Raw genomic sequence first — 13,831 nt, forward strand, 5'->3', positions numbered from 1 at the left:
AGAATTTTCTGACAGTTAGAGCGGTTCCTCAGTGGAAGAGGCTTCCTCGGGAGGTGGTGAGCTCTCCTTCCCTAGAGGCTCTTAAGCAGAGGCTAGATGGCCATCTGTCAGCCATGCTGATTCTGTGACCTTAGGCAGATGATGAGAGGGAGGGTATCTTGGCCATCTTTTGGTCACTGGGTGTGTGTGTGTGTGGGGGGGAGGTAGTTGTGAATTTCCTGCATTGTGCAGGGGGTTGGACTTGATGACCCAGATGGTCCTTCTATGATCTGGAGAACCAGGTTTGATTCCCCAGTCCTCCACATGAGCGGCGGATACTAATCTGGCAAACTGGATTTGTTTCCCCACTCCTCCACCTGAAGCCAGTGACCTTGGGCTAGTCATAGTCTCTCAGCCGCACCTACCGCACAGGGTGTCTGTTGTGGGGAAGGGAAGGTGATTGTAAGCTGTTTTGATTCTCCCTTAAATGGTATAGAAAGTCAGCATGTAAAAGCCAACTCTTCTGCTTCTTCAGTATGTAAAATAAAGGGGGTGGGGGCCAGAATGGGAGCTGACGTGATGTCATTCTTGCAGAGGAACCAAGACACCCGCAGGAGATGATGAGAGAGTATGGAATGATGCCAAGGCTGGACACATGAGACTTCAGAGAGTGGAGGACAATGTGAGGAAACGGAGAAAGAGGGAGCTTCCAGGCAGGCAGCATGTTTGCAGGCCTTGTCTGTCGCCAGGGTGGGGCCCGTTGGGGCCTGACACCACTTGGAGTGAGGGTAGGGTTGCCAACCTCCAGGTAGATCTCCTGCTCTTACAACTGATCTCCAGCAGGTAGAGATCCGTTCACCTGGAGAAAATGGCCACTTTGCCCATTGGACTCTATGGCATTGAAGTCCCTCCCCTCCCCAAACCCTGCCCTTCTCAGGCTCCGCCCCCAAAACCTAACACTGGTGGCAAAGAGGGACCTGGCAACCCTAAGGTGGTGGCTGGAGACCTCCTGCTATTACAACCTCTCCTTAAACTACCCCCAAAATCTCCAGGTATGTTAGGGTTGCCAGGTCCCTCTTCGCCACGGGCAGGTGGTTTGGGGGGCGGAGTCTGAGGTGTGTGATTGGGCCAAGGTCTTACACCAAGCATCCATGGCAGAGTGGGAATTCCACCATTTTAGTTTTGTATCAACACACGCACACATTAGTAACAAAGACTTTAATTCCACGTGTGACGTAGTGGATGGGATGTCACAATAGAATCCAGGAGACTTGCATTGAAGTCCCCAACTCAGGAAGAACCTGGGCCAGTTGTTTCTCTCCACCTAATCTACCTCATGCCCTGACCCAGATGGCCCAGGCTAGCCTGATCTCATCAGATCTCAGAAGCTAAGCAGGGTCAGCCCTGGTTAGTCCTTGGATGAGAGACCACCAAGGAAGTAGAGTCACTACGCAGAGGCAGTAGTGACTCTATTCATCCCTTGCCTTGAAAGCCCCATGAAGAGGTCACCATAAGTAGGGCGTGAGTTGATGGCGCTTTCCACCGCCAATCTACCTCACAGGGTCATTGTAAGAAGAAGAAGAGTTGGTCTTTAGATGCAGACTTTCTCTCCCACTTAAGGAAGACTCAAACCTGCTTACAATCACCTTTCCTTCCCCTCCCCACAACAGACACCCTGTGAGGTAGGTGGGGCTGAGAGAAAACTGTGACTAGCCCAAGGTCACCAAGCTGGCTTCATGTGGAGGAGTGGGGAAACCAACCCAGTTCACCAGATTAGCGTCCACCATTCATGTGGAGGAGTGGGGAATCAAACCCGGTTTTCCAGATCAGAGTCCTCCGCTCCAAACCACCATTCTTAACCACTACACCATGCTGGACAAAATGGGGGAGAAAGAACCACACGCACCCCCCTGATCTCCTTGGAGGAAGGACAGGTTAAAAATAGATTGATGAGTATCCCTTATTTTATTATTCAGCCTGAGCTCTCGTGAAGAAATTGTTTTGGCAGCAAAATACTCTTCTGGACTGCAGACAGTCGTCTGGGGAACCGAGTGGTCACCAAGCACACACAATTGATCATCTGCGCTCTACAGGTTCTTGTCAACATCCTTCATACCAAATGGTGCTCACGATTTGGCCTTCGGCCCTTGCCCAAGGTCAGCAGAACGGCAGATGAATCACAAGGGTATCAGGCGTCTTTCAGACCTGTGTGTTATTCCATCCTTTATTTCAAACCATTATGAAGCTTGCCGTTAATATATTTATATATCTATACATATTTATATAAAGTAGAATAGAGGGAGGGCCGAAGAACGAGATATACTTTATAAATATTTCTGTATGTTCCGCATACAAAATAAAATATATACATCCACGACTCGGTAGTGGTTCTTTGCTGGTATGTCGAAAGGGCCGGGTGTTTCTCCTCCCCATACTTTGGCAAGCCCGGCTTGAAACGGCTGTCTTTCTGGGGAACTTCTCCCCGTGGGTACTCGGCTCTTGAATTACAATTCAATTTTGGCCTGTTATGCATGGCTGTTTCACTCGCCGGCACCCTCCGACGACTCCAGGTCTTTGTGTTGATTCTGCGTGTTGTTTCTGGCCGTCAGAGGTTGCCTCGCTCTCTCCCTGCCTTTCTTCGTGTTTTGCCCGCGTTCTCAAATTTGAGATAAAACAGGTTTCTGACAACGGGGCAAAACATGGGGAAAGGCAGGGGGAGAGCGAGGCGACCTCTGATGGTTGGAAATGGCATGCATAATCAACACAAAGACCCAAAGTTGTTGGAGGGATGACAGCAAGGGAAACAGCCCTGCATAAAAGACCTTTGCTGAAAGAAGTGTCTTAGACAGAGCTGGTTAGAATGAGTTTCAGAATATTGTCACAGAAGACATACAACCTAAGAAAAGTTGGTGGGAAAGATGGTGGCCGTTCATGAACTGGTTTTCCATTTCATGCCGGCATTTAGTTATGCCTCTGTTGGTTGTTCTCCTTTGCCCACTTGCAAATGTAGATCCTCAAGCCCCAGAAAGCTCCCTCCAGTTGCCAGGGGGGGGACCTGGTGACCCTAAAGGAAGTCCACATTTGGGGTTCATGGGCTCTTTCCTTTTCCTTTGGCCTGCTTGCCTGCTGGATATTTGGCAAGAGCTGTTAAGTGAATATACAGGGGAGCGTTGAGGCCTGGGTCCTTCGAACCGCTTCCTGACTGCAGGAAGCAAGGTGGTTCCTTCCGTAGCACATCAGGCTGCCAGCCTCCAGGTGGGGCCCGGATAACTCCTGGAATTACAAGTGAAATGGGTGCTTTGTAGGGTGGACTCTATCGCATTATGTTCTCAGAAACCAAGCGGGGTTGGCCCAGGTTGGTATTTGGATGGGAGACCACCAAGGGAGTCCAGGGTCACTAGGCAGAGACAGGCAATGGCAAACTACCTCTAAGAACATAAGAACATAAGAAAAGCTATGCTGGATCAGACCAAGGTCCATCAAGTCCAGGCAACCAGGTTCCTCTAGGAAGTCCACAAACAAGACAACTGCCGCAGCATCCTGCCTGTGTTCCACAGCAGCTAATATAATAGGCATGCTCCTCGTATAGTGGAGAGAATAGGTAAGCCTCATGACTAGTGTCCAGTTTGACTAGTAGCCATGGATAACCCTATCCTCCATAAACATGTCCATTCCCCTCTTAGAGCCAAGTTGGCAGCCATCACCATATCCTGGGGCAGGGAGTTCCACAATTTAACTACACTCCTCTGAGGTCCCTCCTTTCCCCAAACCCCACTTTCTCCAGGCTCCACCCACAAATCTCCAGGAATTTCCCGCCTATAGCTGGCACCTGGAGGCTGGCAACCCCACTGGCAACCCTAAGCAGAAGGGAGCCATAGGATTCAATGAGTTGCCTTTGATTACATTTGGTGAAGACCCAAACATTCCCACCTTCCGTTAGAGGCCTGGACCAGAGTCGGAGACCTCTTGCTGCAGCATGAAGGAAGAGCAAACTCTTGAGGGGTAGCAAGGTGTGTGTGGGATTTTATATTGATCTTGGCCCAGCGGGCGTGTGCATTGTGATGCTCAATGAGATCCCTCCTCCCCGACCCTAAGATGGGTTGCTGTGAATGAATACGGCATTGTAGTCTTTGGAGAGTGAATTGCTAGAAGGGGCAGTACAGGTTGTATCAGTGAAAAATGGGGGAAAGCGGGAAAGGATCAGAGGGCTGAGGAGAGAAGATAGTCCTCCAGCACCAAGTCAAGACGCACCCAATGCAATCACAGGTTGCCCTCTACTTAAGCTTCCTGGCTTGAGAGTAAGGATCAGCAACCGGTGAATTGGGGGGCAAGTAGTAATCTCCGGCCCCTGAAGATGAAAGAGGGACTTTTGCTTTGGCTTGGGGGTCGAGCATCTGCTTGGTATGCAGAAGGTCCCAGGTTCAACCCCCGGCATCTCCAGTTTAAAGGACCAGGCAGTAGGTGATGGGAAAGACCTCTGCTTGAGATCCTGGAGAGGGGCTGTGGCTCAGAGGTAGAGCATCTGCTTGGCATGCAGAAGGTCCCAGGATCAATCCCCAGCATCTCCAGTTTAAAGGACCAGGCAGTAAGCGACCTCTGCTTATGATCCTGGAGAGGGGCCATGGCTCAGTGGTAGAGCATCTGCTTGGCATGCAGAAAGTCCCAGTTTAAATCCCTGGTATCTCCAGTTTAAAGGACCAGGTAGTAGGTGATGGTAAATATCATGGAGAGGGGCCATGGCTCAGTGGTAGAGCATCTGCTTGGCATGCAGAAGGTCCCAGGTTCAATCCGCGCCATCTCCAGTTTAAGGACCAGGCAATAGGTGGGGGGAAAGACCTCTGCCTGAGACCCTGGAGCTGCTGCCCGTCTGAGCAGACAAGGCTGACCTTGATGGACCAAGGGTCTGATTCAGTGTAAGGCAGCTGTGTGTGTGTGTTCATTTGTGAAAGAAACGCTGCCCAGTAGGTAACAGTTGCAGTGACATGGCTTGGTGGCAAGGTACTTTTGGGCATGGGGATTGGGGTACTATGCCCATTCCCCATCCCAAATTTCTCACAATACCCCTCTAGCAAAACAAGCAGCCAACTAGGAGTTTAGCATCCACTCTAAAAGGACAGAAAACGGCATTGGTTTCATTATCGACAAAGACCTTTCTTCCTTTATCACCTAGGGTTGCCAACCTCCAGGTACTAGCTGGAGATCTCCTGCTATTACAACTGATCTCCAGCTGATAGAGATCAGCTCACCATGATGAGAAAATGGCCGCTTTGGCAATTGGACTCTATGGCATTGAAGCCCCTCACCAAACCCCACCCTCCTCAGGCTCCGCCCCAAAAATCTCCCACTGGTGGTGATGAGGGAACTGGCAACCTTATTGTCACCTGAAGTCCTTGTTCCCATCTAAAAAAAGAAGAGTCCATTTTGGTCAAGGAAAAGAGGGGAAGAAACACCAAAAGAATGAAAAACCGTGGCTGAAAAAAAAAAGCATTTCCTTTGCTTTTGAATGTCGGATTGAATGTCGGTCTCTATGGGACATCACATCTTTTACAAAATAGAAACAAACGGCTTTCCTGTATTATTTTCATGCAATCTTCATCTCCCCACCCAAAGCTCCCCACCCTGTCACATACTGCAGGCATTTGGTAGCTGGGTACCACCAAAAACGTACACCAACTGGTACCCAGGAGAACTGTTTTTTCCTTCTGGTTTGTATCTGCCACTGAGATCCCATCCAACGAGAAGCGCAGATATTTTAAGTCTTGCTTTTTTCGCTTGTTACCAAAAGGGAGCATAACATTGAAGAACGCGCTCATACGAATGCTGCGATCACTTTCTGATGAATTAATTTTTGTCCCCCGTGGCTCTCTGCAAAGTAAACATTGTCTAGCGTGGGAAAGCTTTTCTCCCGTCTTGGAAGGAGGCGGCGTGGACTCCTCGGTCTGTGGGCCAGCCGAGAGGAGAAAGGGGCCTCATTTGCACACGTATTTCTCGACAGTCTTCTCGCATTTCTTGCAGGTGACGTAACAGCACCAGTGGTACTTGCAGTGACACCTTTCCACCACTTTATCCATGTAAGGGTTGTAGCCACGCCCGCAGCACATGAGGTCACAGCTGTCGCTGCCGTTGGAGGTTTTGTTGCATTGCCTGGAAGAAAGAAGAGTGCGTGAGCTGGTGGGGAGACCAGAGGGCCGGCCGACAGGGTCACCCACAACGCAGATCGTGAGCGGGCAGAAAGCTGAAAAGCCACCAAGATCAACGTACGACAGAGCCAACATGGAAACTCCTTTACCCACCTTTGGGAAGGGGCCATGGCTCAGTGGTAGAGCATCTGCTTGGCATGCAGAAGTTTCCAGGTTCAATCCCCGGCATCTCCAGTTAAAGAGACTAGGCAGGTAGGTGATGTGAAAGACCCCTGCCTGAGACCCTGGATTGCCATGCAGAAGGGCCATGGCTCAGTGGCAGAGCATCTGCTTGGCATGCAGAAGGTCCCAAGTTCAATCCCCGGCATCTCCAGTTAAAGGGACTAGGCAAGTAGGTAATGTGAAAGACCCCTGTCTGAGACCCTGGAGAGCCACTGCCAGTCTGAGTGGACAATACTGGCTTTGATGGACCAAGGGTCTGATTCAGCATAAGGCAGATTCATGTGTTATGCAAAATAGGTGTCATTCCAATGCCTCGTTGCCACTTCCAGCATGAGCCCAGCAGTGACACCATTGTGTTGCTGCAATGTTCTAGAATTCCCCTATACCAACCTCTCCCAGGTGGGGCCTGGAAATCTCCTGGAATTACAAGTGATCTCCAGACTACAGAGATCATTTCCCCTGCAGGAAATAGCAGCTTTGTAGGATGGGCTCTATCGCATTATACTCATAAGAACATCAGAAAAGCCCTGCCAGAACAGACCCAGGCCCATCAAGCCCAGCAATCTGTTCACACAGTGGCCAACCAGCTCCCAAGCAAGAGCAACCAGCAATCTCAAGACTGGCTTATCTGAGTAGATCAGGTAGCCAACAGTTGTGTGTGAACAAAAATAATCTATCAAGGGTTCTAAGGAAAACCCATACACTCTTAGTTCGTTCCGTTGGAGCACATGAACCACTGCCAAAAATCTGTATGTCCTGTTAGATATGATAGGTGGTACCATCTCCTTCCCTTCCTCTCCCCACATCTGGTGAACCGGGTTGGTTTCCCCACTCCTCCACATGAAGTCTGCTGGGTGACCTTAGACTATTCACAGTTCTCTTAGAGCTCTCTCAGCCCCAACTACCTCACAGGGTGTCTGTTGTGGGGAGGGGAAGGGAAGGAGATTGTAAGCCGGTTTGATTCTTCCTTAAGTGGTAGAGAAATTCGGCATATAAAAAACCAACTCTTCTCCTTTTCCTTCCCTTCCTTTCCCCACAACAGACACCTTGTGAGATAGGTGGGGCAGAGACTTTGGAGAGAACTGCGACTAGCCCAAGGTCACCCAGCATGTGGAGGAGTGGGGAATCCAACCCAGTTCTCCAAGATCAGAGTCCACCACTCTTAACCACTACACCACGCTGGCTCATAAAAACAAGATACATTTCTCTGAGAAACAGTTTGGACCATCTCCTTTGCGTCGAGCAATTATTGAACAGCCCATCAGGCTGGCGAAGAGGAGAGGGAAGCAGAAACAAGAGAACTGGACTCTACCTCTGTTAAGGGATGGAAATGAATCCCCCCCCCCCAAAAAAAAGATTTATATTAAATTCCTTGTGAGGTAATGCTTTATGAGAAGTTACGGGATTAATGAAGTGTGAAGACTCTGTTCTCCATCCGTCCTCTTATTTATTTCTGACTCAGCCTGGCCTCCTGTTTGTTATTTCAGATTTTGGAATTCCTTTGCAGGTTCAATTTTTCCCCCCTTTCCCCCTTTCTCTCTTAAGCCTGTCCGGCTCATCACCCGTTTTCCAGAGGGAGGGAGAGATGCATGTAAACATTTACAGACCTCTGGGAGGTTTGCCGAGGCATTCTTTGCAACACACCTCAGCCCTGAGCCAAAACCCTCGATTCGTGGCCACATGCTGTGTGTTTGTCTAGCGCGAGACCAAAGGCGTTGTTATGCACACGCCCCTAGGAGCCGGGACAGCTTCCAGCAGGAACATTCAGCACAACCACCCCCCCTACACAAATTAGTCCCAACAAATATTTGGAGCAAAGGTTCAGAGGTGTCAGCGGATACAGGGGGGAATTGGAGGGTTTAAGAAAGGGGCGAACTTTCGAAGCCAACTGCCAGAGGATCCAACAACTTCACATAATGCAAAGCTTAATTGTGGAACTCCCTGCCCCAGGATATGGTGATGGCTGCCAACTTGGAAGGCTTTAAGAGGGGAGTGGACATGTTCATGGAGGAGAGGAGTATTCATGGCTACTAGTCAAAATGGATGCTAGTCATGAGGCATATTTGTTCTCTCCAGGATCAGAGGAGCAGGCCTATTCTATAAGGTGCATTGGAACACAGGCAGGGTAATGCTGCTGCAGTCGTCTTGTTTGTGGGCTTCCTAGAGACACCTGGTTAGCACACGGTGTGAACAGACTGCTAGACTTGATGGGCCTTGGTCTGATCCAGCATGGCCTTTCTTATGTTCTTGGATTCTTATGGAACTTGCTGAGCATCTATTTAAAAGCAAACCCTGAGATAAGACTCAGTTCAGAAGGCAAAAGTCTTATGCAGGTGGGGTTTCCAACTCCGGAAAATCCCTGGAGATTTTGGAGGCGGAGCTTGGGAAGGGTGGCTTTGGGGAAGAGAGGGAGCGCAGTAGAGTCAACCCTCCAAAGAAGCCATTTTCTCCAGGAGAACAGATCTCTGTACTCTGGAGGTCGTTTGTAATTCTGGGAGATCTCCAGATCCCACCTGGAAGTTGGCATCCCTAGCCAAAGGGGCTTAACCCTCCCTTCCATTTGCTGTTTGCCCCCTGGCAATCCCTTTCCCCCCAGCTGTTTTTATTTTTGAAGGAGATGTTACAGAATTTTGTGAGCATGTCGCTTTTGAAAATTTCAGGCACGAATATTTCACAAAGCTCTTCCCATAAAGGCAAATCTGAGGCAGGGGGAAGGAAGAGAAAGCCAAAACCCACAGCATGTTTCTTTATAGGGGAAGAATTGTGTGTTGATGTGCTAGGGGAGGCAGAAAACCTACGGGAGTAGGGTGACCAACCTCCAGGTACTAGCTGGCGATATCCTGCTATTACAGCTGATCTCCAGCCGATAAGAGATCAGTTCCCCTGGAGAAAATGGCTGCTTTGGCAATTGGACTCTATGGCATCGAAATCCCTCCCCTCCCCAAACCCCGCCCTCCTCAGGCTCTGCCCCAAAAACCTCTCGCCGATGGCGAAAAGGGACCAGGCAACACTATACCTTATGGGGAATAACACCACCATCAAGATAGTTTCGAATTATTGTCTCATGCAACGTATTTTAATTCAATGTAATGTTTTTAAATCTATGTTATTATGTATTATTGTACATCCTGTTTTTGTTGTACATTTTGTGTTGTTTGCTGCCCTGAGCCCCGCTTCGCCGGGGAAGGGGGAAATAGAAATAAAAATTTATTATTATCTTTATTATTGTCATTATCATCATCATCATTATTATTATCATAATCATTATCATGAAAGGAGAATGTTGCAAGCTGCTTTAAAGGGTGCCCGTTGGGGAGAAAAGCGGGGGGATAAATGAAGGAAATAAAATGAATTCAGTAAGCTATAAGCCCCTCCATCTATCCAGGGGCTCTTTTCATCATTTGAAACTCAACGGAGCTTGCGGTTAACCTCTCTATCCCGTAAACAAGTCTAACGCTGAAGAGAAGGAAGGGCTTGTTCCCTCCAGGGAAACGGCCCTTTAAATTTGGTCTCAGTGTGAACAAACAGCTCAGCCAAACAGTCTCCCAGCCATTGATCATTCGCCTTAATGGGATGCCCCAAACAGATGTTTTCTGCTCCCGGTCTGATTGCTCATGAAACAATTCTGCAAACCCCAGTCGGTTGCTCTCTTTCAACAGGGTTTCCCTCGTCTTCTTTTCCCCTTCTTCCCCCATTGTTGACTGCAGCCTAATCTGGTATCATTTAAATTGTTATTTGAAATCAGGGAAGAATTTTCTATCAGTGTGTGTGGGGGGTGGGAATTGAACAATTCCATTTAAAAGTTAGACGTGCATTTCTTGACCAGGAAAAATCTTCCAAAAACTGAACAGAAACATAGAATCATAGAGTTGGGGCGAAAACGCATGGTCGTTTTATCCTCCTTTAATCCCTGTTTTAGCCAGGATCGAACGCACATTAGGCGAAACGCACGCAATCGATCCAGGCTGAACCCTGGATGAAACAGGGATTAAACGAGGATAAAGCAACCATGCGTTTTCGCCCTTTGAAGGGACCAACAGGGTCATCTAGTCCAAAGCTTCTTAAACTGTGGTTGCGACCCCATATGGGGTTGTGTAACTGATTGTGGGAGTCGCAAAAAAATTGGCAACAGTAAACGGTTTCTTTATGATTGATTATCAGTAAATGTTTGGTTTGTATACCTATTTTATATACCTATATATCCGGGGTTGCGTAAAAATTTCTCAGGCGAAAATGGGTCCCAAGTGGAAAAAGTTTAAGAAGCCCTGATCTAGTCCAACCCCCTGCACACTGCAGTAAATTCACAACTACCTCCCATATCCCCCCGCCCAGTGACCCCTACTCCATGCCCAGGAGATGGCCTTTTCTCCAATAAACATGGGCTGGTTCTTGACAAATCTACAGATTTGATTTTTCTCCTCAGGTCATTTTTCTTTTGCTTAACATAACCACAATGGCGATAAATGGAAGGTAGAGAGATATCATTAGGGTTGCCAACCTCCAGGTACTAGCTGGAGATCTCCCGCTATTACGACTGATCTCCAGCTGATAGAGACCAGTTCACCTGGAGAAAATGACCCCTTTGGCCATTGGACTCTATGGCATTGAAGTCCCTCCCCTCCCCAAACCCCATCTTCCTCAGGCTCTGCCCCAAAAACCTCCCACTGGTGGCAAAGAGGGACCTGGCAACCCTAGATATCATCATTCTAGTTGTTAGAGCTAGCACAGTGGCATAGATAGCACGCTTATTCATCTTAAATCACTGGTTTCCATCTAGGCCTTGAACAATTTCGATGTTTACAGGATGCGAGTTGAATCTGAGAGCTGAGGGGCCAATTTGTGAGCTCTCTGGTTCCAGATCCAAAATCGGAACGCTCCCCAAAGCTTGGGTGCGGACTTTGGTTCACCCAGGCCCGCGTCCAATTTCAACTTTTCTTTGATTAAAACAAAACATAAACGAAACCAGGTTGGCTTTCCAACACGGCCCCAGGATCTTTGAGAATGAGTCCCAGGTTTCTCTAAAACCAGTTACCCCTTGCTCTCACCTTAGGCTTGCCAGTTGCCCGTGTGTGTGTGTGTGTGTGTGCAAAAGCCGGGCAATTCACCAGGCTGCCTGCCGCCCCTCAGCTATCAGAGATAGTAAGAAGCCCTATGGGTCACTGGTCATCACTTGAGGTCTTTGTACCTATCAAGAACCTACTTAAGGAAATATATGAACACAAGGATTTATGACTGAAGAAGCTACCGTGAAACGAATACAAGATCCGGAAGTATCGTTTCATTCATTATCTTACTTTGGAATCACGGTGGAGCAACGGTCAGCAGAACTCTTTTGTTTTCCACATTACTTTGCTGCAACGGTGGAGCAACCGTTTTCAGAACCCTAATTTTTCTTTTACAATATAACAGCGGCGGATTAACCGACTGGAACGGACTCTTTCTTTATTCTATTCATGACGGTCTTTACTGTCTTAGAAACTTACCATATTTGGACTATTACGGTGTAGGAACCTATATTTTTGTTTGTTTACTTTATTGACCTGTATTACCAGGTTTCAGACTTGTTCATACCTGCGTTGTATGTTTAGACATGTTTGATTTCTATTGACGGTAAAGTTACTAAATAGTTTCTATTGAATACTATATTGAGCTGTGGTGCTGTTTGTTTTCTCAGCCCCTCAGCTGGTCGGCAGGCAAAAGAGGGAAAAGCGTGCGACATGTGTGCGACCCTCCCACCACGCTGACGTCACTTCCGGGTTTACACAGAAGTGATGCAGACGGTCTAGCAATCTCTGCCAAAACTCTATGGAAACCATAGTGGAGATTGCTAGAGCGTCCACTTTGCTTCCGGGCAAACCCGGACGTGACATCAGTGCATGGTGTGGGTTGCGTGCATGGTGCACCCCCCAGCCATGCCCTCGCAAATCTCCCACCAGCCGACAGAGATCAGTTTCCCTGGAGAAAATGGCCGCTTTGGCAATTGGACTCTACGGCATTGAAAACCTCCCGCCGGTAGCAAAGAGAGACCTGGCAACCCTAGGTAGCCTATACCCTCTCCTCATGCAAACAGCATCAGTAGATTGCCCCCAAGAAGATAGATGCAGCTTCCCGAGTCCTGGTGACTCGCGCCAATCTATCGCAACACTATTTGGGGCCTCTGCTCAAGCCAGAAATGCAGGCATACCACCAGTTAATCCATTAACGTTCAGAGAGCGGAGTGTCAATAAAGAAGGGGGAAAGGGGGAGAGGTGATGGATCATGTCCTGGCTGCCTTGCCGTTCTAACACCTCCAGTTTCCTGATCCTCCAAGAGCCATTTGCAGCCAGCTCGAAAGATGAGGGGGGGACCCCCTTTTCTTCTCGGCCTGCCAACCCAAAGCATGTATGAGTGGGTGAAGTCTGGAGGACTCATTTGGGGCAGGGTGGGAGGGGAGGAAGCCCATCGCGGACTACAACTTGGAATAACCTCCAGAGTTCTCAATCCATCGGATCCATTTCTTAAAAGCCATGCCCAAATCCTCTGCAAATGGAAGTTGAAACGGCGTCAAATCTTAAGGGGGCCTTGGGGGCCCCGTCAACCCATTTGGAACATGGCCACGTGAACATTGCGCTTTTTATGTGTGGGAGGTGTGAACTATATTTCATATAAGTTCTCTTGCCCTCTTTCACTCTCTCACACATGCAAACACGTTATATATCTCCTGTTCCTGCCTGGAAAGACATTTCTCCGGAATTTTCCCCTCCCGATCCTCGTCTCTTTCACCGGTCAGTTATTTGCACGGAGAACACAGGAAGGAGAAGAGGGCCCTCCCTATTTTCATGCATCCCTCAAGTGCGAGTTCATACAATATATTTTCCCACACAACCACACACGTACAAGGGGAGGGGCTATGGCTCTGTGGTAGAGCATAGAATCATAGAGTTGGGAAGAGAGGCCACGCAGTCCAACCTCTTGCTCCATGCAGGCTCAACCTAGAGCATCCCTGAGAAGTGCTTATCCAGCCTCTGCTTAAAGACTGCCAGGGAGGGGGAGCTCACCACCTCCCTAGCTAGCTGATTCCACTGCCGAACAACTCTTACTGTAAAGAACCTTTTCCTAATATCCAGCCAGTACCTTTCAGCCCTCAATTTAAACCCATTATTGCAACTCTTATCCTCTGCTGCCAATAGGAACAGCTCCCTGCCCTCCTCTGACAGCCCATCAAATGCTTAAAGGGAGCAATCCTGTCCCCCTTCAACCTTCTCTTCTCCAGAACATTCCCAACTCCCTCAGCCTTTCCTCGCAGGGCTTGGTCTCCTCGTCGCTCTCCATTGCACCCGCTCGATTCTGCCCACATCCTTTTTGAAGTGAGGCCTCCAGAACTGCACACAATACTCCAGGTGCAGCCTGACCAATGCAGCATCTTCTTGGCATACAGAAGGTCCCTGGTTCAATCCCCAGCATCTCCAGTTAAAAAGGACCAGGCAGTAGGTGATGGGAATAGGGTTGCC

At 48.7% G+C, this 13,831-nt stretch overlaps 1 protein-coding gene across 1 annotated transcript in view; it reads right to left on the reverse strand.

The window, feature by feature from the left end:
• Window positions 1–5,874: 5,874 nt before the first annotated feature.
• The window catches only part of WNT11 (Wnt family member 11), a 28,026-nt gene continuing 20,069 nt past the window's right edge, over window positions 5,875–13,831 (reverse strand). Inside the window, exon 5 of the mRNA XM_056858532.1 lies at window positions 5,875–6,123. Coding sequence (XP_056714510.1) covers window positions 5,949–6,123 — 175 coding nt within the window. The 3' untranslated portion in view covers window positions 5,875–5,948. The remainder of the gene's footprint in view (window positions 6,124–13,831) is intronic.

The sequence above is a fragment of the Euleptes europaea genome, chromosome 12 (assembly GCF_029931775.1).
Source record: "Euleptes europaea isolate rEulEur1 chromosome 12, rEulEur1.hap1, whole genome shotgun sequence".
NCBI classification, from domain to species: domain Eukaryota; kingdom Metazoa; phylum Chordata; class Lepidosauria; order Squamata; family Sphaerodactylidae; genus Euleptes; species Euleptes europaea.